This window comes from Rhinatrema bivittatum, chromosome 17 (assembly GCF_901001135.1).
Source record: "Rhinatrema bivittatum chromosome 17, aRhiBiv1.1, whole genome shotgun sequence".
Taxonomy (NCBI): Eukaryota; Metazoa; Chordata; class Amphibia; order Gymnophiona; family Rhinatrematidae; genus Rhinatrema; species Rhinatrema bivittatum.
This window is the reverse complement of record NC_042631.1, coordinates 3,013,677-3,038,751: the sequence shown is the minus strand read 5'-3', so window position 1 is coordinate 3,038,751 and position 25,075 is coordinate 3,013,677. Positions and strand designations below refer to the sequence as shown.

At 42.6% G+C, this 25,075-nt stretch overlaps 1 protein-coding gene across 1 annotated transcript in view; it reads right to left on the bottom strand.

Moving 5' to 3' along the window:
* ALX4 (ALX homeobox 4) overlaps positions 1–24,200 on the bottom strand; it is a 60,565-nt gene extending 36,365 nt beyond the window's left edge. Inside the window, exon 1 of the mRNA XM_029583168.1 lies at positions 23,831–24,200. Within this exon, the coding sequence (XP_029439028.1) occupies positions 23,831–24,200 (370 nt within the window). The remainder of the gene's footprint in view (positions 1–23,830) is intronic.
* Positions 24,201–25,075: the final 875 nt, after the last annotated feature.

Below are 25,075 nucleotides of genomic sequence, written 5' to 3'. Positions count from 1 at the left end.
AAAATAGGATTCCAAATTGTCATCTGTGCTTGGTCTGTTTACAAAACCATGGATTCTGAACAAATTTAACAGAGAAAATCCATCCATTCATCGCAACACAGTATCTGTCAAAAAGACAACAAAAAAAGCCATGTACAATCTTAAATCTATAGGGGAAATTCACTTATTTCTGTGTTTTACCTTCAGATTCCATCCCAAATTCTATTTCATACCTGACAACCAGCTTTCATGTCTACCTCACTTTACCAGTTTTGATGCCCATAGCAGCAATAGTACAAATGCTGCTCTTAGACACTCCCCAGGTCTCATTCACTAGTGGACGCCCTATACATAATCCTGCCTCTTTACCCTAGAATCAACAAGCTGTTCTGCCCTACACTTCACCAGTTTCACATACTCGGTCATATTTTGCTAAACCATGCAATGAGTCAGTAATAGACATCAAGCAATTCGAATCTAGTCCAGATGCCAACAGAAGTGCGACCCCTAAAACCCACCAGGGGTTAAACCCTTGGCCACTTGAGGTTCCCAGCAAGTACTGCACAGGCCTTGCCTGCAGCTGCACATGGGCCTTTCTCCTGGCAAGCACCCACCCACCCACCAACTGAATTTCTGCTGCAAGTACTCTGCCCACAGACGATTTTCTGGAAACACTGCAACTTCACAAACCTGGGGTCTCACAGGTCCCAGAGAAATACTTACAGACCACATATCCAAAAAACCACCCAGCAAATCACTTACCTGAGTATTAATCAGCCACAAACACATCACTACCAAACTAAAGAGTTTATTATTAAAAAGTCAGAACATTGAACATAAAGGATTTTAAATAAAACTGCATTACAAAGGCAGAAAATGTTTTTCACAGTGATAGTAACTGGTTTAGCTGAATCTGTCTGCAGAGCTGAAGCCTGCACCTTTCTCAGTCAGCTGTGAGAGTCCTGATTGCAGTTTATTAGAACTCACTGTCTCTGAAATGAATTGTCTCTCTCAGCTATACAAGCCTCTCTCCGTCTGTCACTCTCAGCCACAACCAACCCTCACTCTATCAGACCTTCAGCAGCAGGGTGCCATCAGCGGTTCTGGGATTCACCCGCTCAGTGCCAGCTACTGCTTGTGCTGCCACTTGCTGTCCAGTTCAAAATCGTCAGGACAAACATTGTTCTCAAAAGGAGTTTGACATGGCAGAAAAACAATAGTGGATCTAATTTACTAAGGCTTTTCTCCCAGTCTGTATCAATGGGAAAAATGATTAGTAAATGAAGTCCATTGACAGTTAAAACTCCTCTTTTGACTCATGGAGGAACTGAATTGGGTGGGGGGAGGAGAAGTATAATAATGATAAGCTCTGAAGCAGGCAATGTTACTGCTTGGTTTCCAGTGCCCAGATCTGCTGACCTGAAGTGATGCCTGCACCTACGTAGCTATCCACGGCGCTGTAGCAAGACATTGTGACTCCCATGGCAGGTGTCAGTTTGGTACCTCCCCTTTTCCATCCCTCCCCCCCCCCCCCCCCCCCGATTTTAGATAAGAGAGAGAGAGAGAGAGAGACATGCTCAGGTGGGTGCCCCTCTCATCCCACGCTTGCTATGATTTCAGCATCTCTCCGTCTATCTCAATAGTATGTATATGCTCTACAATATCTGTCTGTAGTGTATCTGTTCGTCTGTCTCAATAGTATGAATATGCTCTACAATATCTGTCTGTAGTGTATCTGTCCGTCTGTCTCAATAGTATGTATATGCTCTACAATATCTGTCTGTAGTGTATCTGTTCGTCTGTCTCAATAGTATGAATATACTCTACAATATCTGTCTGTAGTGTATCTGTCCGTCTGTCTCAATAGTATGTATATGCTCTACAATATCTGTCTGTAGTGTATCTGTCCGTCTGTCTCAATAGTATGTATATGCTCTACAATATCTGTCTGTAGTGTATCTGTCCATCTATCTCAATAGTATGTATGTGCTCTACAATATCTGTCTGTAGTGTATCTGTCCGTCTGTCTCAATAGTATGTATATGCTCAATATCTGTCTGTAGTGTATCTGTCCGTCTGTCTCAATAGTATGTATATGCTCTACAATATCTGTCTGTAGTGTATCTGTCCATCTGTCTCAATAGTATGTATATGCTCTACAATATCTGTCTGTAGTGTATCTGTCCGTCTATCTCAATAATATGTATATGCTCTACAATATCTGTCTGTAGTGTATCTGTCTGTCTATCTGAATAGTATGAATATGCTCTACAATATCTGTCTGTAATGTATCTGTCCGTCTGTCTCAATAGTATGTATATGCTCTACAATATCTGTCTGTAATGTATCTGTCCGTCTGTCTCAATAGTATGTATATGCTCTACAATATCTGTCTGTAATGTATCTGTCCGTCTATCTCAATAGTATGTATATGCTCTACAATATCTGTCTGTAGTGTATCTGTCCGTCTATCTCAATAGTATGTATATGCTCTACAATATCTGTCTGTAATGTATCTGTCCGTCTATCTCAATAGTATGTATATGCTCTACAATATCTGTCTGTAATGTATCTGTCCGTCTATCTCAATAGTATGTATATGCTCTACAATATCTTTCTGTAGTGTATCTGTCCGTCTATCTCAATAGTATGTATATGCTCTACAATATCTGTCTGTAATGTATCTGTCCATCTATCTCAATAGTATGTATATGCTCTACAATATCTGTCTGTAGTGTATCTGTCCGTCTATCTCAATAGTATGTATATGCTCTACAATATCTGTCTGTAGTGCATCTGTCCGTCTATCTCAATAGTATGTATATGCTCTACAATATCTGTCTGTAGTGTATCTGTCCGTCTATCTCAATAGTATGTATATGCTCTCCAGTATCTGTCTGTAGTGTATCTGTCCGTATATCTCAATAGTATGTATATGCTCTACAATATCTGTCTGTAGTGTATCTGTCCGTCTATCTCAATAGTATGTATATGCTCTACAATATCTGTCTGTAATGTATCTGTCCATCTATCTCAATAGTATGTATATGCTCTACAATATCTGTCTGTAGTGTATCTGTCCGTCTATCTCAATAGTATGTATATGCTCTACAATATCTGTCTGTAATGTATCTGTCCGTCTATCTCAATAGTATGTATATGCTCTACAATATCTGTCTGTAGTGTATCTGTCCGTCTATCTCAATAGTATGTATATGCTCTACAATATCTGTCTGTAGTGTATCTGTCCGTCTGTCTCAATAGTATGTATATGCTCTACAATATCTGTCTGTAATGTATCTGTCTGTCTTCCTGTTGCTATATGATCTCTCTGTTTTGGCTCTAACAAGTTGCAGATTCCCACAGGCAATCAGTGAGCACCCACTCAAACCCACAGGAAGTTCCAGAACGTGGAGTCCACTGGGCCCACAGAAAGATGGGAGGTGGCATTTTAGTGCTTTCTTTTCTCTCTCTGTAAAGGGCTAACTCTATCCTTTTCTATAGGGGACAAATGAAATGAAAGAAAATAAACAGACCAACAGCTCAGACTGTGGTACTTAAAAAAAAAAATCCTGGAATCCAGCTCATGGAAGAAAAGAACAAACCTCCATCATTTTATTGGTGATTGGCAGTGACGCTGTCTGTCTGCGGGCTGCAGACTTGTGGAAAGCTTGGAGAGGGAGCCGGGCTCTCCTGCCAACATTAGTGCGGCAGCAGCGGGAGGCTCATTAAACAGCATCCAAAGAGCTGAAATGAGACTCGGACAGAGAGAGAGGGACAGGCAATGCTTTGGCAACAGAGGCCAAGGACGGTTCCTGACTCCCAATCTGAAAGGCAATAAGGCAGAAAAGAGTGAGACACAGATGAAAAGAAAGGGACAAGAGGGCAAAGTGTAAAAAAAGAATCATCTTTCTTTCCTTCCTGTCGCTGAATCACTGACTTTCAGGCTGAGCCATGAAGACTAAACCATGGAAGACTGCAAATTGCAGCTCATGGGCCAATAATGACGCCGATGCAATAAACTGCGCCCAGCCTAGCGCATGGTTGGACGCGCGTTTTGGATGCAGTAGTCTAACCCCCCCATGCAATAACTGCCTAGCTAACAGTTCTCATCTTATGTACATTTATTTATTTAAAAGGCTTTTCTGTACAAGCTGCAGCAGATCTAAGCAGTTTACAAATAAAACACACACAGTAGGTAAAACAATTAAAATGTGATTATAAAACATAATAACTTGGGAAATCGGTGTGGTTTATGTCTGAGAATCAGGAGAGGCTATTGAGTAAGGATAAGTTTTGATAGCTTTTTTAAAGTCGTTTTTCATAGTAAGCTGTGGAATGACGTTGGGTAGTGGATTCCACAAGGAGGGTCCTGCTTCAGTAAATGCCATCTAGATGAGGCTATTGGCCATTACCCTGCAATGCAAACAAATTGCCATGTGCCTGATGGGCACTTTTTAACATGGCAAATTTTACACCTTCCCCGGGGCAGGCGTAAAGCCTTGCTGCATGTCAAGGGCTCAACAAAAAACCAAAAACTACTGTGCTTAGTATCATTGCGATCCCTAAGTAGGAGGAACTACAGAAAGCAGCATCATGAAAAAATTAAAAAAACATTTCAGGGCACACAATATCCATGCTCCAGGCCAGGTATATTATCTTTGTGTATTGTGTTGGTTAATTAGCTTCCACAGAATAAAATGAACACTAAGACTGAGTGTCTGATTTTGTAACGGCTCCTGGGCGCCTGATGCCAAGCACAAGCTAAGGATGCACAATTTATCTCTAGCAGGACTTCTTCAGTGCGGCAGCTCGTTCGATTATTGCATAGGGGCGCTTGGGAGAGGTGGATGTGCGCGCATTGGAAAAAAAGGCACCAAGTTTGGATGCACATTTTTTTCGCGAATGATATTGCAAAAGCCTCAATGTGCATTATTTGCAACAGTGCATGCTATCTGGTGTTTTAGCATGTAAAACACCAGGTGCACAGGTTTTCATATTCACAATGAATAAAATTTCCTGCATATAAATTTTTATTCAAATGAATAGTTAATAAGCTTGTGGAGTGCAAAAGCAGCTTATGGATGTAGAAAAAATACATGTGAAATTGCCTTTGCAAATAGATTTTCACACAAAACGTAACTACACCTCAATGAAATATAGTTAAAGATTCTGTGAAAAAATTAGCAGATAAACTTTGTGTGCTATTTTCTTGTTCGGCTCATTTGCATGTTGATGTCCATAGAAACACAACTTGCAGAAAATCAGAAATCACACTCCAACTTTGGCAGACAGTAGTGCATTGCCCTCTTTCAGGCCAATGCAATATCAGCGCACGTTAAAGGGACGCTCATGACTGAGTGCCTGTTCCCTTAACTCATGCCAATCCACCTCTCCGGGATGCCCAATGCAAAATACAAATGGGCTGCCATGGTAAAAAGGAGGCGCTAGGGGAAATTGCACACCCCTAGTGCCTCCTCGGCAGCGGGTGCTTAGGAGAGTGGATGCTCAATTTTAGAGCATTTGTTTTCCTAATCTGTGCACAGCCACAGGTTAGGAAAATGGATGTTTATTATCTACGCATGCAATCGAATGCACTAACCCCCGTTTTGCATCGGGGATTATGGATGCATCTGATCGCAGGTGAAACCATGTCCTGCAGCCAGTGCAAGGTCTGTATTACACCACTTAAACCTTGAAATTGGATGGAGAACGGATTGGGGTATACAACATTTCTCCTGACCAAGCAGCTCCTCCCCTTTCAGTATAACAGTTTAGGTTTGGGGGAATAACCTGCCCTGGAAACCCTAATATTCCATCTGGGAAAGTGAATCCTGTAGGGATGCAAAAGCTGAAAGCCAGGGCTTGCCTTGGGAGGTGATCATGCAGTTAGGTTGCTTTATGCTTTGGGGAGGTAAACTTAAAACTGGATTGGAAGTGACAGGAAAAGCCTTTTTATCTTCACACAAAACTACGAAAATAAGGGAGGCAGAGGGGTGGGATTGAGGATGGAATAATCCAAAATGCAACAGCAGCATCAAGCACAAGAAAATGTAACAGAGCTTGTGTAACAAACACTGCAGAATGGATCAAGGTTCCTACATCTGAATGGCACAAATGCAAAACAGCCAGGCAGAGGGTTATCTTGTTTCCAAAACTGAAAACTGGGACACTACTGTCAAAATGTGCTGAGCACCACCGAGGTCTGGAGGAGGCTGCTAAGATGTGGCGACGGGGGGGGGGGGGATTGAGATAATAAGAGAGAGCTGCTGAAGGCTTAAAGGGTCTGTTGAGGTCCTGGAGAAAGGCTGTGCGGAAGCTGCCCAAAGGCTGCTGAGGCTACTGAGATCTGTGGTGAAACTGCAGAGGTCTGGAGGGAGGATGCTGAGCTGCAAAATGTTGGAGTCTGAAGGAGGCCACTAAGGTGTCAGGCAAGGCTGCTGAAATGTAGGGGTTATCTGCTGAGCTGTTGAGGATGCTGAGGCCAGAAAGCATGTAGCAGGCTGCTATGGTTTTAGGGAGACTACTAAGGCCTGGAAGGAAAATGCATGAAATACAAGGAGTGAAATCAGTTGCCCCAAAATGTCATTCTGAAAGCAGTTTATGGAATCAGTCGGCAGTCAGTGTATTGCATTGGTCTTCTCCAGTTCAGAGGACCACAGAAGACCATGTCTGCATTAAGAATAATATTAACCAGAACACAGAAGCCGCTCCAGAGATAAAGAACTCTTAGTCATCCAATCAGTTTAGTTGCCTATGTCTCCTGTTTCTCCACAAACCCTAGTCAATCACTGCTCATCTCCCTCCCTCATCCTCTGAATCTGCTCCCTAGACAAGCTTGAAAATGAATCTCTTCTTTTGGTTTGGAAATAAAAAGTCAAATTTTTGGCTCGGTCATGAAAAAATAAAAAAACAAAGAATTTGCAATGCATTTAAATGTTGCTTTAAGGCACATCTTTCTCCACCAATTTGAAAAACACCGCAAAACAGGATATGAAAGTTGGTCATCCTGGTGCTTACAAGCCGTTCTTTTCAATAGCGATTAGCTGGCGGTGGGCAGACTTCCCTGCTGAACTGATGGTTGACTTGCGCCTTGGCATGTCATTCTTCCAGCGTCATGTCAAGCAATGGAAAGCAAAGAAGCCCGTGACCTTGCCAGGTTACCTCGGATGGCAGAGATGCACCTTAAGATCTGGGAGCCTTTGGTGCTGGTCCAGCTTCCCCAGTTGTTTTCCTGCTCTCCACCCACCGGAGAATCAGCTTTCACCACGCACCATCTTTCTCATACTTTACATTTCTGAGAACCGGTTACAGCGGCCCAAATCCCTATTCCTATCCCCTCTGGATGGCAGAGGCACCGTCTAGTGTTTGTCCTCTATTTTACTGCAACTGAAAGAGTAGGAAAATGAGAACTGACTATTAATAACTTTTTATGGGGTGATTCAATCCATCCATTCAGAGGCAGGGATTGGCTTCAACCTTGAGGAGAAGGTTGCCCATGGTAATCTGGCAAGTGATGTTTTTGGAAATGATCTGAACCTGGTGAGGTCATGTTCAAAAGTGCTTCAAGGTCACCATATGCATAGTATGCAATTTGTTTAAAATATATTCATTGTTTGATTCATTTCTCCCATGTAACTAGGAAGGCCCTCAACTCCAAGAGCTGGCTTTTCTCATTTTTTAGGGGGAGGGAAAGGAGTTGAAGATTTCCAGTATTACAGTAGGTAAGGTTCTCCTTATCTATCCCCCACAGCCTCATCTGCTCATTACTAGGATAGGGATTTGACAGGGCTGGGAGAATGAGAATCCTGTTTGAGGTTTTTAAACAAATCACTTCCTCTTTTTTTCTCCCCTTTAAAAGTAAAAAAGGAATAATAGGATTGAGTAGTTTCGCTTCCCTATAGAGAGTAAGAAGAGATTGTGCTACTGCAGTTATGTTCTAATGTTGTTCTCACTGAAAGAGAAAGCCAGCATCCAGCTGGTGATTCTAGCATTAGCTTTGCTGACCTTCCGGTCTAGGCGATGTCCCAGAACTGAGCTCGCCAAACAAGATTCTCTCTTGCTTTCTTAAAGCAGTGTAATACTATTCGAAATATTTCTATAAACTACTTTTTAAAATGTTATCGTGATCGGGTAATTGTTTAACTTATGTAAGAAAGCAGCTATGAAGGACAGCAAGTTGCCACTCTCATCTGCTATGAATGAGCAGCGCATTTCACCAGGAACTCTATGGAAGGGTTGAGTGTTCCCATAAGATGTCTGCTCAGGAAAGAGCAATGACTTTGTGGACCAGCTGAGTGCTCCTGCAAGATATTTGCAGTGAGTGACTTCGCTTGTTTGAGAAGCATAAAAGAAGAGCTAGAGACTGTCGCTTCCGGAGCGTCTCACGTCTTCTATCTCTGAGTGCTGTTAAATTATCCTTATCATAGACTTCGTAGCAGAAACTGTTTCTAGTATTAGTTTGATACAGGGGTGACATATAATATCCGGGTGTTTTGGAGGGTGTGTGTACTATCTCTCCCCCACAAAAAAACGACAACTTTTGTTTACTCTGAAAATGTAAAACTCAAGGTTCAACTTTTTAATTCTTACACAGCAGCTGTTGCAGCTGAAATGTCTGAGGCTGATGGCATCGGATGCTCTCAGCGCTATCTTACCTCTCAGACACATGGGAAAGAGCCTCGAGTCCAGATCATAGGGAAGGTGAGCACTTTACACCGAAGAGAGAAAGCATCACCCGAGGGGAGAATAAATCGGGACCGCTTTAGCCCTCGGAGCCGCGGTGGTTCTCGCTCTCCTGCACATCCTCGGACTGGGTAGAGGCGCTGCCAGCCCCTTGGAAGCAGGCCCAGCCCCCAGTGAGGAATAAGCCGGTCCCAGCCCTCGCCCCCTGGTCAGGCAGTGGAAGAGGCCAGAGGTCGCCTTTATTTCCGGGCATTTAGGATTGTGAGCGCAGTCTGTGAAAGAAGAAGCCCTCTTAATATGCACTCGCGATCTATTATCCGAGGCCAGCGCTAAGCTGTCGTCTGCCCACCCAGATCCCCAGAATAAGCAGCCTCATTTGTCTCTAGAAATGATAAACGTGTCCTCTGCTGCAGTCTGCATCCTTGGCTTGATCCGCCTTTCAGAAAAAAGTAGGCGATGCAACACTTACTTCTCCTTCCTTGCAAACGCTCCGGTCGTGTCCTGGTTACACAGCACTGGTCGTGGGATCCGGGCCCGAAGAGCCAGGCGGGGGGCTTCAGCCTGCAACAACCCCGGAGCGCCTCCAGCGCTGGGGACGTGGAGGAGCGCTATAGTGCAGCCCCTTCCCTTCCTACAGCGCTGGGGACGTGGAGAGCGCTATAGTGCAGCCCCTTCCCTTCCTACAGCGCTGGGGACGTGGAGAGCGCTATAGTGCAGCCCCTTCCCTTCCTACAGCGCTGGGGACGTGGAGGAGCGCTATAGTGCAGCCCCTTCCCTTCCTACAGCGCTGGGGACGGGGAGGAGCGCTATAGTGCAGCCCCTTCCCTTCCTACAGCGCTGGGAACGTGGAGAGCGCTATAGTGCAGCCCCTTCCCTTCCTACAGCGCTGGGGACGGGGAGGAGCGCTATAGTGCAGCCCCTTCCCTTCCTACAGCGCTGGGGACGTGGAGAGCGCTATAGTGCAGCCCCTTCCCGAGCCGAGGGGAAGTGAGAGACGGGACCCTTCCGCTGCTTTCTCCCCCTCATCTCCTGCTTTCTCCCCTTTGAATCTTTCTTCTCTCTTTGCTTCCTTTTCCGAATCCTCTTTCGGTTTCTCTGGGTTTATAGTTTCCTCCATTCTCTGCCATTCTTACATTTCTTCAGTTTCTTTTTTCTCCTTTACTTTTTGCTTTTGTTGCTGATTTTCCTTTACCCTGAATAAATCCCAGTAAACAGCTAACAAGAGCAGTGGGAAGAATCCGGAAGAGCCTTGAATTATTCCCTAAGTGAAGGAAGCAGGGCAGCGTCTATTCTAGGGTAACGGGGGAGCGATCCCCTGCCGGGAGGATTCCCTATACTGATATGAGAGAGGCTGAGCTGAAACCCCTCCGGATCGGCCTCTGCCCAAATCTGCCAATTAATGCCATTCTTACAGATGCCTCCTTATGTTCGCATCTTTCTTGCCCCTCCCAGCTCTGAGGTTTCTCCTCTCCATAGGCCGAGGAATTTGTGTGGTCAGTCCCAAAAACTGAATGGAAATTGTGAAGGAGACCCATGAATAAGATCTGCAGTCGGTGTGAAGGCTTGGAACACACATTTCCTGTTTTAGATTATTCAGAGAAGAAAGTAAATCCAGAAGAATCGGTCTTGGTTCTCTTCCAGTGCATCTTCGTTTTCACTTTTTATTTTATCAGTGATTATTATAACCAAGCAAATGCAGAAAATCAGTGGAAAAAATGACTCCTCTCCCCCCCCCCCCCAATGATTTTCTCCTGTTTTGTTATAATAGATACTGATAAATTGAAAACCAAGGTTCCTAATCTTACAGCAGTTCTCCTTCACAAGCTTCTTCACTACTTTATAAGCAAAGGCACTGCCTTCTAATTGGGGAGATGCAGACAAGGACCAAGCTAGAACTGGAGAAAGATAGATCCTCTCATTCATATATCAGGGGTAGGTAACTCCAGGCCTGGATTCCACAAACAGGGCTGCTTTTCAGGCATCCACAATGAATATGCATGAGAAATATTTGCATACAGCGGAGGAAGTGCATACAAATACATCTCATGCATATTGCTTTGGAAATCCCGTTTGTGGCTCTCCAGGACTGGAGTTGTCACCCCTGATGTATATTTATCCAACTATCTATAGATAGATATTCAGGTATTTGTCAGAAAGAAGAAGGAAAATAGTGATAAAAAAATTAGGGCCAAGGGTAAAATATGAGAGACGGAGAAGAATTACAGAGCCTGAGAAAATACATCTGCAGGCATCCCTAACAGTGAAATGTCAAGCTTTCCTTCTGCTAGGCACCTCATCTGAACATTACCTATTCTCTCATTCTCTGAACTTCACTCAGCATCACAATGCACCATCTGAGCTTCACCAAGAGTGGCAGCTAAATTCTGAATATCAGACCCTCTGAAGCAGCGCGAGAATCAGAGGATTTATAATATCCCCACTCTCATCATCAGTGAGTTACTCACGTCCTCCCAGCGTCAGGGCTAGAGTTGTATTAAAAAGTATTAAGAGTAGTATAAACATTTTATACCCATCTTGTAAGAACCACTCACGGACCTTGCTGAGAGAAATGTGAGATATATTACTCGGGGAGGGGCGAGAAAGGGAGAGGAGAGAGAAAAATGCTGGTAATGACCGAGGATCAGATATGGGAAGTAATAGCACCAAAAGGCTTATTTACAAAATGAGGGCTGGATGCATTGCAAAATATGAATTGCGCCTCAGAGCTAAAATGTGCACTCCCGGCTATTTGCTAGAGGGCTGTAAATTAATTCTTTGCAGCTATGCTGGCGCTGGAACCGATGCCTGCGTTATTTCAAGGCCAGAGAGCGTGGGAAAATGGAGGTGGAAAGGTGGGGTATTCTCAGGAATGTGCCCAGTTTAGGTAGAACAACGTTCTTCAAAGTGAAGGGATTTTTGCTTAAGCTTGGTGGCCCTTCGGAGGCAGGCGTGATGTCCATTAAAGTCAAGGCTCATCCAGCAGGCTCTCGTTCCTCTGAGTGCTGGGCTGTAAACGGAGTCCTTGAGTTTTACCACTGCTTCCTCCTGCCACGGTCCCAGGACGAAGAGCACAGCAGCCTGATGTGAAAGAGCCTCCAGATGTTGCCTCTGTACATCCCGCGTAGGAGCTCTGCAGGTAATATTAAGAACTTAGGATGGAATCCAAAATACCCTGGTGAAAGCGCGAAATGATCTGCGCAAAGCAGGGAGGGCGCGTTATGGCAGAAGCCCTCTGGCGCTTGGTCCCTGTCTCTGACCTTTGGCTATCATTTTCATTTATTTTATGTAGGATTTGAGAACGTTTTCTTGTCGTCCTGCGCTTAGCTCCGAGCTCCAGTCAGGTAAAGGTTACTGAAGACAGGTGTGCGATGGCAGTCAGTCCAGGGAAAGGCAGTCACTGTCAGCTCCTCTCTCTGACTTTCACTTTGCTGGTAAGCAACATTTTCTTTCTTTGCTATTTTGTTACAGAAAAGTAGAGTAAAATAAATGTTTGCATTGGGTTACATTGTTTTTGTTAAGACTGCATGATTAATGAGAAACAAACTTTCTAAATGATGGGTTGATGGCTGGTTTTAGGGATGATATTTTAAATCTGCAATGCTTATATGAAAGGGATTTATGACAGGGATCATATTTTGAAAAAATAAGACTGTTGCTAAAGATTTATTGTAAGTTCTCAGCAATGTTTTCCACGTGTGTGTTATGTAAAGGTGCAGACAGTATGCAATTAGCTGAGCAGTCTAAAGAGCAAAAGACATTAAACCGACTGGTGTTTCATTTTAAAAAACGTGGCAAGTTACTTTGGTTGAATTAGCAACTTTTAAACATGTTTTGAAGTAAGCAATTATATTTGGAGTACTTGAAAGCCCACAGGTGAGATGCCATGGAGAGTCTGTGGGCTGTGGAAGTGCTGCAGAAATATCTTTGCTCTCAGAATATGTTTGGCCCTGACGGGAGAGGCATGCTCTGCCCACTGGAAAGGGAATGATTTTACAGACAAATCAGAAGGTCCTTGCTTACCAAATCTACACACGTCTATACATATCATTTATAGATATGCATTTCATACACCAAATGAATAAAAAGTGTCACCAAAACATTACACCGTACGCAAAAACATCCATCCTGCAAACAACCATCATTAAGATGTCATAATAATGATTTGAGGGGGTTGTATAGGACAGGTTCGCCCCAGTCTTAAAGGGATAATGCCAGCCCAAGAAGTTATAAAATATTTACTATCCAGAGCTAACAGTGCCAGGCTTTAGAAGTGTCATTTTGTGACTAAATACTATAGGGTGTCTTAATATTAATATTAACAAAACAAAACAAAAAAAACACCACACACACACACACACACACACACACACACACACAACATTAGGAAAGCTGCCTAATACAGTTTAAAGGATGAACTTTGCCTTTTTATGTTCCAAGTTTACCACCCCTGAAAAGCAGGGGAAAATATGATCACAAAGGTTTAAAAATGTCATTGATTTAAAAAAAACAAAAAAAACCCCCACCTTTTTTTCAAACCTAGATTTGCTGTACAAACGGAGCACATGATATGGTTTGGTAGACTTCCTGTCCTTTTAAGGATCAATTGGGGGGGGGGGGGGGTTGAGAGTAACCGATGGCCTATAAATAGCATTGGCACTGACCCAGCAGTGCCAGCCTAGTGCTCGCTCTCTGTGCTGCCTATCGTTAACTTCCCCAGTTTCTGAATACCAGGTATGCAAATATGAATGCAGAGGTGCAGTGCAATCATGCAAAGCCAGCCTTCAATTTGTGAGTGATCCCCTTAACTTTATTGTGCCCTGCTGCTGACGGGCTTTCCATATCTTGTAACAGCGTAATGTATGGCGACACTACAGTCTGCTTGTGACAATTGCAATGTGAAAGTGCATAGGAGGTATCTGGGATAAGGAAATGATTTTCCCACGATCTCCTAACTTGTTTGCTGACATGTTCTCTTTTTCTCTTTTTGTTTATTGGCAGCTGGGCAGGATGGCACAACCAGCTGCTTTCACTGAGGTTAATGACACCACTATGACAAATCCATTTAAACCAAAATTGTCTGAAATAGCACTATTAAAAATTAATTGAATCTTCCTTTAAAGAAAATGGCATCCATATATGGAATAAGCACAATACATAATGTTGTGGGTTAAATACAGAGTTCTTTAGATTAGCTCATACGTCCATAAAGGCCTCATCACCTCTGAGCTATGGAAGCTCTTCCTCTCGTTAATTATCAATGAGAATAAAATCTTTATCTTACGAGTAAACATGATGTATTCTAAGTATACTGAGCAGCCTGGGATTGCACCCCCAGCTGGTGGACTGGGTTGGAAACTGCTTGAGACATAGGCAACAGAGGGAGGCAATAAATGATGCTCAGGCCAAGAAAAGAAGCAAATCTTTTTCAGAGGCTCCAAGAGGAGAGAAGTAGGAGTAACGTGGTCCAGCCTTGTGACTCAGGAGGTAAGTGTTATGCACTGCTGTGTGGAAGATCCCTGGATCAGGTGTTCTATTCCAGGGATGGCAGTATTCACAGCCCCAGGAGAGGAGGGGTGGGAGATCATAGGGTTCAAGAAATGGTCCTGCTGCATGGCCTCACTGCAATGATTGGATGAAACATAAGTTAGCAGAAAGTCCTTGGGTAATTTTCAAATGAAGGCTTATGGCACCAAATCCCAACCCTGGTTCTAGTTGAGTGAGAATAGTGAGTTGATACTTCACGCATATCCAGCATAGCTCCCTGCTTCAACGGCAGGGGAGAAGAAAAACAACCAATAAGGGCTGAATAACATAATCTGGGTAAAAACAAATAAGCATGGGTGTAGCTTGCTTATTGCGGCGGTTACTACTCCTACTACCTCTAACTAATCAAGCTAGATATTTCACTTGGATGCAGCTCCTCCACCGCTCTCTACATTAATGGCGGGGGTGGAAGGGAATTAGAAGCAAGAGCTAAGAGAAACAGATAAGTATGGGAGAAGAAAAGAGGGAAGCTTGCTGGGCAGACTGGATGGGCCATTTGGTCTTCTTCTGCCGTCATTTCTATGTTTCTATGTTTCTATAGAAGCACAAAGGAGCAGGAGGAAATAGCCAGGTCAGAAAATAAAAAGAATTGAAAAGGCACTGCATGCATGGAGGTGGTGGAGATGCAGATAAAGCCCAGAATAGCCACAGAGGAGAAGGTACCTGAGGACTATGCATTAACCAGGAATGAAATTGGGTACACTGGATGGATGAATTGGGTACAATGTCTACTGTATTTCCAGAATTGTGGCAAAGAAGTGTATTAAACAAAATCTAATCTCATCCTTATTACATGCTTTTCTTGAAATGTATGTACTTAGAGATGTTACAAAGCAAAAACATCAACAGGCAGCATGCAATTCTTTTTGGTGATCTTCTTTAATCATTCTGTATAACTATTAGAAGTCACATTTTCCATAGGTAATGTGTGTGTGTGTACACTTGTGTGAAATGCTGCATACTATGCTGTTATCGTATTACATACGATGCTATGTATGTAAATTAAGATAGTCATAAATGATCACATTTTCCATAGGTAATGTGTGTGTGTGTGTGTGTGTGTGTACACTTGTGTGAATTGCTGCATACTATGCTATTATCGTATTACATACGTTGCTATGAATGTAAATTAAGATAGTCATAAATGATCACATTTATTTACTTCAGTTTTCAAGATACAAACACATTTTGTTTTCTGTTTTTTATACTTAGGGAAGAGTTGAAGATGAGGGACATCCAGCACTGTGAACCACATGTCAAAAGCATTCCATTTTTTTCTTTTCTGGATACAGCCAGATGTGGCAAAAAAAGACAAGTTTTTTTTCTTTAAAGTTCATCCACACGTGGAGAGCAAATGGCAGAACTAACAGGAGGAGGCCAAGCAATCCCTCGCCTGCCCTCCCCCGCCCCCCCTTCCAGCACAAACTTCCCTAATATGATGGGAATGAGAAGGGTTAAAATAAAAAAGCTGGAGACAAAGAGTAGACTCTGATAATAGCAGACTTAAGTGATAAACTGTAATTTCAAGCATGGGTTATTTGTTTCTGCACAGGAGGCCCATTTCTCACCCCATGCAGTTTTGGATCATAATACGTCCATTCTGGCCTGATTTTGCTGATGTAACACTTTCTTCTTCTCTGGGCCATATTGACTGTCCATAGCATAAATAAATTGTTTATTAACTTTTCTTTCTGCATGGATTATGCATAAATCCATGTAATAAGATTCTGATTAGTATGTTGCGGCATAGTTTTAGGTTACTATATCAAGAAATATCCTTAGTCTTAAAAGGAATGTCCAGTTGGTAACCCGAAACCGGAATAATCACTTAAATTGAAATATAAGCATGCTCTGATTAAAGGGACCTATGCACTAAGCGTTTTTCTTATAGATACAAAATGTACTGGGGAAATAAACCTTTAGAACATAGTCCCTTAAGAATGAAAGAGAAATGTCTATCAAAAGGAAGAAAAGGAAGCAAATCTTTATTTTAATTCTTATGGGACTGTATCAGTGAGTAAACAAGCATAATAAATTAACTCCTAAGTAAATTCTCCTTAGACTTAATCATGCTCTCTTATGGGATTTTTTTTTTAAACAAAGCTTTACCTTTATCTTATTAAGAAAAAAAGTTAGAATTTCAGAGAGATATTCAGCATGAACGATGAGTCACACAAAGTATAGAGGAGTGCTTCATGATGGCAGTGAATAGACTTGAGATACATTTGCAGATACTGGATCTCCAATGTATACAGATATATTGTAGGCATGTTCATTGCTGATATCCTGAAATCCCTATTGACTGTTGGGGTCACCAGGACAGGCATAGGAACCACTAATAAAAAGTCACTGGTGTGTTAAAGTGAGCTAAATAAAGTAGAATCCTTGTGATTTTTAATTGTTAATTCAAAATGGGTGGCAGAAATATATTTCTCTCTGGTGCAATAGAAAGAGGGTGGACTGGAGGAGCAGAGGGCAGCAAACCAGGTAAACAAGGGTTCAAATCCCACTGACCCTTCTTGTGACCTTGAACAAGTCCCTCCATTGCCTCAGGTGTTAGATTATGATGCTTAGGGGATAGGGAAAAACCCACAGCACCTGAAATGAAGCCACTTTGAAGCCTGAAAAAGTGGAATATAAATCAAATAAATAAATAAATATATATGAAATTCCCTCATCAACCATTGCTGAAAATATTTAGTTTGTTGCAAGGTCTGGCATCGTCAGCAGGTGGTGCTAAAGGTCAATTGGCTGTGCACTGACCAGACAGAATAATAAACTGAGCTCACATCGCTGCACTCAGGCAAATAGGAATTCAAGTAAACATCCCTAGCTGGACAGAGCATGTAAGCAAAGTAATTCCCAAATACATTTCTTCCAAGGCCCGATATGACAGCAAGGACGAGGAATGCATGTGTACATTCAAATATCATAAGAAGATAAGATATGCCATACTGGGTCAGACCAAGGGTCCAACCAAGTCACAAGTACCTGCCAAGTACCCAAACATTAAATGAACAGATTCCAAGCTACTAATCCTTATTGATTAATAGTTTATGGTCTTCTGTTTTAGGAACTTATCCAAACCATTTTTAAACCCAGCTATATTAACTGCCCTAACCACATCCTCTGACAATGAATTCCAAAGCTTAACTTTGCTTTGAGTGACAAAGAATTTTGTTCAATTTGTTTTAAATGTGCTGCTTGCTAACTTCATGGAGTGTCCCAATGTCCTTGTATTATCGGAAAGCTTAAATAACCGATTCACATTTATTAGTTCAAGTCCTTTCATGACCCAGCCTTCTCTTCTTCAAGCTGAAGGACAAGTGGAGATAAATAAAAAAACGCAAAGTAGGATAATCCAAACAGGAGAGGAGTTTTTCAAAGCAAAGTAAATAAATGATCCCACCTTAACCGAGGTGAAAGTCAAATCAATCTGCTTTCAAACAGTATTGTAATCAGGACAATACTGTTACTAAGACTGTGATGCAACTTGTTGAAGTTCCCTTGGAAAAGTTCTCCTCGGTTAAGCATGCGATCATTTATTTACTTTGCTTTGAAAAACTCCTCTCCTGTTTGGTTTATATTGCAAGCTATAGTAAAAAATATATTGCAGATATATATTTTTACAATGTTAGATATTTACTAGACCACCAGTTTCCCACAAATATAATGACCAAAGATAGTGAATCCTGCGTTAAATGTTTGTACCAATTTTGCAGCGGTGCAAACCTGGCGCAAAGCTTCGGAAGTGGCTTTCAGTTGAGGTGATGCAGAAGGACTGACGGGTTTGCTCCTGATTTGTGCTGGGTAGGCCATCGCTGCCCCTGAGTTAGGAAATTCAGTCTTCGGCATTATCGCTGCTCTCCTGAGCCCGTGGTTACGGATAGACAAGACAGCTCTCCGTAGTCCTATCCCAGACAAATATATACAGAGCTTTATTTGGCTATCCTAGAAGTTTATTTAATTAAGAACAGAAGTTAAGAATTGTTGCCGAAACAGGAGTTTTTGTCTGCTTGCTACTGGCAAGTGAGGGTCCTAGGGTCTCCGTGAATGTATTATCCGCGGCTCATTAAATAAACGCGTTGATGCGGAATATCTTCCGTCTCTGTGGTGCAGAACAGATCCCAAACGATCCGTAAATCCGCTGTACAGGGGCCTGCAACGTCTTCACCCTACTATTCTGTCTCATTCCTATTTGCATTTATTACAATTTATTCACCCCTAATGCCTAGGCCCTAAGCCATTTGCATAGTAACATTCACAATAGTTAAAAAAATATATTGGGTTTATATCTGCAGAAAGCCCGATGTTTGTATTTCTGCAGTGTCAGGATCTTGATTCCGCGATTTAGAAATTGAAAACGAGTGAAAGGGAAAGTGTCCCATGGGTAAAGAATATTCGTCTCGGTTCTGAAAAGACTCAGGTGTTCCTCCTCGCAGGATCTTTAAGAAGTAAAACACTGGATCTCCAGCCCCGAAGGAACTTGGGCAGATCATCGACGGTCCCTTCTTATTGAACAAATGGGAAGGGCGAGGTAAGAAAGTCTCTGTGGGTCAGAAAAGCGGAAGAAAGAAAGAAAGAGGGAGGGAAAGTCGTGCTGTCCACTTCCCCTGTCAAGGGGAGCAGAGCTGGGGAGGAAGAATTTAACAAAGCTGGGAATGCAGGCAGAGAATTATTCTTCCTGTCTAGGAGGAGGGGCACGGCCGCCAAACTCTATCTCTCTATCTATCTATCTCTCTATCTATCTATCTATCTATCTATCTCTCTCTCTCTCTCTCTATCTCTCTATCTATCTATCTACCTATCTATCTATCTATCTATCTATCTCTATATCTCTCTATCTCTCTATATCTCTCTATCTATTTATCTATCTATTTATCTATCTCTCTATCTCTATCTATCTCTCTATCTCTCTATCTATCTATCTCTCTATCTATCCATCTATCTATCTATCTATCTATCTATCTCTATATCTCTCTATCTCTCTATATCTCTCTATCTCTCTATCTATTTATCTATCTATCTATCTCTATCTATCTCTCTATCTCTCTATCTATCTATCTCTCTATCTATCCATCTATCTATCTATCTATCTATCTATCCTTCTGTTTTTCCTTCTTAATGTGGGTCTTTAGCTGCACTACAAGTTAGGAAGCCAATAAGATCTCCCGAATCGGAATCGTTCAATGAAGATTCAGGCCTAGCCGAGTAATGGATACAAAGGATGTGTTTGATGCTTTAATGTAGAAGGGAGAAACGTTTTAGTTACCAGGATTTGTAATAAAAGCTTTCTGCTATGCTATAGGTTCTGTGTGTGGGAAGGGTCCAAACCCATAGCTAAATGGGCTTTGCTATTCTGCTTACTGGACTATGATTTTAAGGGCGATTTCTGCCGGTCTCATCCCCTAATTTAGTAACAGTAGGACCACAAAGATGTAAAACCTAACTCAGAAAAAATGGGCATCTAAACCTCCTTATAACCTTCTCAGCTGGAGTCAGGGGAAAAGTACATCGCGTCTATGAGAAATGTTTCCTCGGTAAGAAAGCCAAACTTTCATTAGAATATGGAAACTGTAAACTCAGAACATGTAGGAGAGTCACAGAAGTGTTTTGGAAACTCGCCCCTGGAATTCCAGAGCTGGAATCGGACAATAAAGAATCCCGGATCTTTCTCAGGAGCTTGGAAGCTCTGGAGTGTAATAATTTCAGAATATAATATAAATGAATATAATATAAATGATATATGTGTTTCATATATATATAACCCATTGCGTATAATATACAGTTGGATTCATAAATACATTGCATACTCCCAAATATCAATATTCTATAGGTATTATATAGATTACAAGATACAATGCTGCTATTATAATAAAATCATGAGTGTATGTACGCATATGTTCATTTCTGTAAATGCGGCATTTTGCGTATTTATTTCTGCAGGCGGTATGGACACAACCATAAATTTGAATTTGGTGAAAGAGGTTTTGGGAAAGGTCGGTTTTGGCACCAGTACAAGACTGGTTAACCAAAATTCTGATTATTTAAGCACCATTGTAATTAGGGTAATTGAAAATGTACACACGCCATTAAATTATGGTTAGGCCTGCACTCCTCAGCTTGTGCAGATACTGAAATCGCATTTTTGATGACGCTGTTAATAATTTGCGAGAAATCGGGGTCTGTAGGAGTGGACTGGCCCTGTCTTGCTAGCACTGAGCTCCTTTCTGCTCTGTCCTTGCATATAGAGAGGAACGAATGGCACAGAAAAGGCAGGAATGAGCAGATACATAGCTGAGAGCATAATTCAACGCTTAATCCCAATATTCAGTGCAATAATACTATACATACGGGTTGTGCGGGTAGAGTAGAAACTCGATTGTTACCAAATAGGAGAAATAAATCTCGATAAAGACCATATTGATTCGCTACTTTGCTGGAAACTAGTTAGAGTTGTCTTTCACATTTCATGTCCAGGCTGAGTAGCCTTAGTGATCCAAGACTCTTCCTGACTTAGTTTACAAACTGGATCCCCCTATGCGAACCTGTGATTAAAAACCTTTGAAATCTTTATTTAGAATAAGCATTCTCTCGAACCTTTACCTTACAAATATTTGATGTTAGCGGAATGTATTACAATAATCTTGCCAATTAATCATGCATCCTATTTTGGGCACTAAGCTCTCTCACTTATCTTAATGTCATCTTTTGTTTGGGTTACTGATGAGTTATATCGGTATTACTGACCGACTAGAAAACCTTGCCATAACATTTTTTAAGGATTATTACGTTCTTTAGTTAAACACATGCCACGATCCGGGATGGAATATAAAAATGTCTAATAATTTAACTGTTCGCTTGTTTTAAATTTGTAAAGTTTTTACTCCGACACCATAGGTGACTTTTCTTCATTATATAAAATTAGTATCAAACGTCTAGGAAGATAAACGGATATGCTATCAAGGCGTCACACATCAGAGTAGGATGGGATGCAATGCATTCATCCCCAGGTGAAGGTGAGTGTCTCTAGGACGGGTTTCCCGTGTTCACTCTCTGTGTAATAACTTGCACGGGTCCCCGGCGGGCTGCGCTGCCCTGCGCTGGGGAGCAGCGGAGCCTCAGAATGCGGAGACTGCGGCCCCGCGGCAGCGCGCACCTACATTTCTGGTACTTCCAGGATCTTTCCGTCACTTCATTTGTATTCACCTCTCAAAAAAAAAAAAAGGAATAAGGGTGTTTCTGTTTTTTACACTCCCGCTAAAGTCTCAGAAACAGGGCCCAGTAAATCAATTCTCTCTTTCAGTCCGGTCCACGCTAGCTATAGCCTCGCTTTTTCAAGGCGCTGCCTGCTTGGTCCTCTTCATTTCTAAAGCCGGGGACCCGGTGGAAGGAGGCTGGGAGGGTGTGGGGAGCTCCCCTGTTTCCACCTAGTCCAGGCGCACTGACTTCCCTGTGATAAGCCTAAGGAGATTTTTAGCTATCCCTGCTGAACTCTTTCCCTGATATTTAAAGGAAGTGAGCCTCTACCATTAAAGTGGAATTTGTCGGAAAAACTGTAGGGGACTGGGTTTATTTCTTTCCTTCCCTTTCCAATATATTAAAGAAACTTCCTTATGGGGTCTGATTGTCTTCTCTCAGGACACAGATATATGTGTGGGGGGTGGGTGGGTGAACGCGTCCATGAGCTGCGTTTATAGTTCAAGGTTTAGGGTATTTTTGTGTATAAGAAAGAAAAAGATGAAAGAAGAATCAAAACACAGACACACAAAAAAAAAGAGAAAACCAAACGCGAACATAAAAAGAAAGCTAAAAGGCAGGAAAGAAAAAGAAAAACAAATAAGTAAAAAAAAGTCCTTTAAGTTTGAATTAGAAATTATTTAAGAGATTGGAAAAATGGCCAACTGGAATGTAAATAAATGGAGCTACGATATATATTTCCAGAAAAGTACAAAGTAGATTGGATATATCTGTTTTAGAAAAGTTCCTCCTTCGGGGTCTGGCTTTCAGGTTTTACTCCCTACACCGCGTATTGATTTGTTCTTGGCGTGTAGGGGTATATATATATATGTATGTATATATATATACATACATATATATATATATATGTATGTATATATATATATATATATATATATAATATATGTATGTATATATATATATATATACATACATATACATATATATATATGTATATATATATATATGTATGTATATATATATACATACATATATATATATATATACATACATATATATATATATATGTATGTATATATATATATATATATATATATGTATGTATGTATGTATATATATATATATATATGAATTTACTTGCTATTGACTTACAAAGCAAACCAGTGTGGGACAGGGATTAACTTGCGCACGGCTTATCAAAAATGCCGCGGAGTGCCCTCAGTCCGGCGGTGTCCCAGAAGGGCTGGCTCGGGGTTCCTGTCAGCCCCCTAACGCGGGCGCTGATGGATGCGATGTTACTGTAACCTCGGCCTCTCCACGCCAGGAATCCCCTTCCCCCCGTCCTGCTCCGGGGCTCCCTCAGCAAAAGCCTTGGAAAAGGGGAACGAGACAAAGCGATGGCCCTCGAGCCACAAAGAAGAGAAAAATAGCATCCGCGTCTTATTTTCCGTTCTTTTTCATTTGCTCTGTGAACATTTGCTTGGCTTTTCCGGGACATTTTCTAACTGACGAGTTGTTCAGCCAAGACCCGGCTGGCGAGGATAGCGCTGCCCCGGACCTCCGAAATAGTCTCCCAGTCCTGCGTACATAACGCGCTATTTCTCCGGGACACCGCTCGCCTCGCTGATGGATAACCAAGTCCACATTTAGGGAGACTTGCAAACCCCGCATGAGGGAAGGCAGCAGCCTGCGCCACCAGTGCCGAATTGAATTGAAATCGGTACTTACGCCACTAATTATATTTTACTGAGGAGGCCATGGGTGTCATCCCGGGGAATTGCAGGGAAATGGTTTACGCTCATAATTAGTTTTAGGCGCATAATCCCTTGGCTTTCTGCAGATGCTAACGAAAGCAGGGCCAAGCCCCCGGCTCCTTAAAGGCGGGCAGATTGCGCTAATTCCCCGGCTGTACCTTTCCGGATTTGCTGTGATTTCGTTTTGCTTGAAACGAGATACAAAATATTAAAAAGACAACATCCATTCTGGTGGAAGGCGCTTTCAGTGGACAACTTTCTGCAAACGAAACAAACCCCCTCCACCCCCCACAGAGAGAGACAGGAAAACGAAATGCGGGTTTCGTTAGGTCCTCGTCCTTTCCACAGGGTAACTTTTGTCCTCAGCGGGAATCAGAAGCCCCCCTTGCATAACTGAAGGGTAAAATCTCCGTTTCCCGACGCTTCCGAGCCCCCTTCCCACACACAGACAAGGATAAATTAATTCTGCGCTCCGAGATTCCGCTAAAGGGAAGGACCGGGAGAAGAAAGGGAGGAGAAAAACGAGTGCCCGGAGAAGAAAAGTAACAGGCGGCGTCTGCTACCAATGCAATTCGCCATTTCTGGCCGAGTTCAGCTCTCCCTGAAGAGAAGTTTGCGGATTGTTGGAAGGGGAGAGGGGAGAGGGGAGAGGAGGGGTCCCGTCTTACCGTAGCAGGAGATGAGGGCGCCCTTGTGGTTGCTTTCCTGCCCTTTCAGGGTCTCGGGGGGGCTCTTGCAGTTCCTTTGCAGGTACAGATGCTGCTGCTGCGGGGGCAGGAGCCCTGCCGCTCCCCTGTGCTGCTCCCCTGCGCTGCTCTGGGCTCCACCATCCAGGGACTGGCACTCCTGCTGGTAGCAGCTCCTCGGCTTGTCCCCAAAGCTTTGTCCTTTGCTGGCCAGGAAAGAGGCAGCGAACTTGTCACTGAGCTGGAAAGCCCTAAAAGGCGAGCCCTGCTGCTCCCTGCCCTGCGCGGCCGCGCTGTAGTAGGAATCCATGCCCGTCGTCTCACAATAAGACACACACGTATCTGCATTCATTGCTAAAATAAAACGGCCAAATGTCCTGAGTTCGTTTTTTGGAGGGGCACCAGAAGGCAGTCACTCTCACAGCTGGGGGGCTGAAATGTAAGAGGGTTCAGATGTCTGCAAGAGCTGCTGGCTCACCAAATCTCAAAAGCCCCCTTAAGGTTTTGAAGAGAACAGGGTCCCCTTTTCTCTTAAAGAGATGCAACTGCTGAGGTTTCCCTCCCAGAGCTTCCTAACATCACCCATCCCCCCAAAAAACAAAATAAGACCTCTCCCCCAATTAAAATGGAGATGATGACAAGTGGGGAAGGGGGGACGTCCTCAGATCTTTTGGATAAAATGATAAAAATGAGGATACAAACACATTCTGTCCTGCCATTAGGAGCTGAATCTGTGTCTGTGTGAAAATGAGGGGGTTCAGCACAGAGAAAAATAGTCAACAATTTAATAATTGTAACACGCCAGATTTTCTGTGGGCTTTGTTGCCAGGAACAAAGACTATTTTTCTACAAGGATTTGTGTTCAATTGATGATATCCTAGCTTTGTTCCCCTGTAGCTATCACTTTAAGAATCCGTTAACTCTTTCCTTCTTAGCCCTCCTCCCCGCCAGAAAAGGCAGGAGACGTTTCCTTAATGTCTCACTTTTCATCCGACTTTTCCCGGTTGCAATGGAGAGGATTTTCAACACCTCCCACTGTGAAATTTAGGGTTCTCCGTTGGTTTTCCTGCAAAATCCCAAGGCGGTAAACCTTTGCACTGTTTTCTTCACCAGATCCCCAAAGACTGAATAAAGGCCAATCTTTCAGTGCAGAGAACTCTTATAAAGGGAAAAGGAGAGATGTGCAAAGCGCCGGGTTCTGAAGGTTCTCTCACCTCTCAGGTTCGG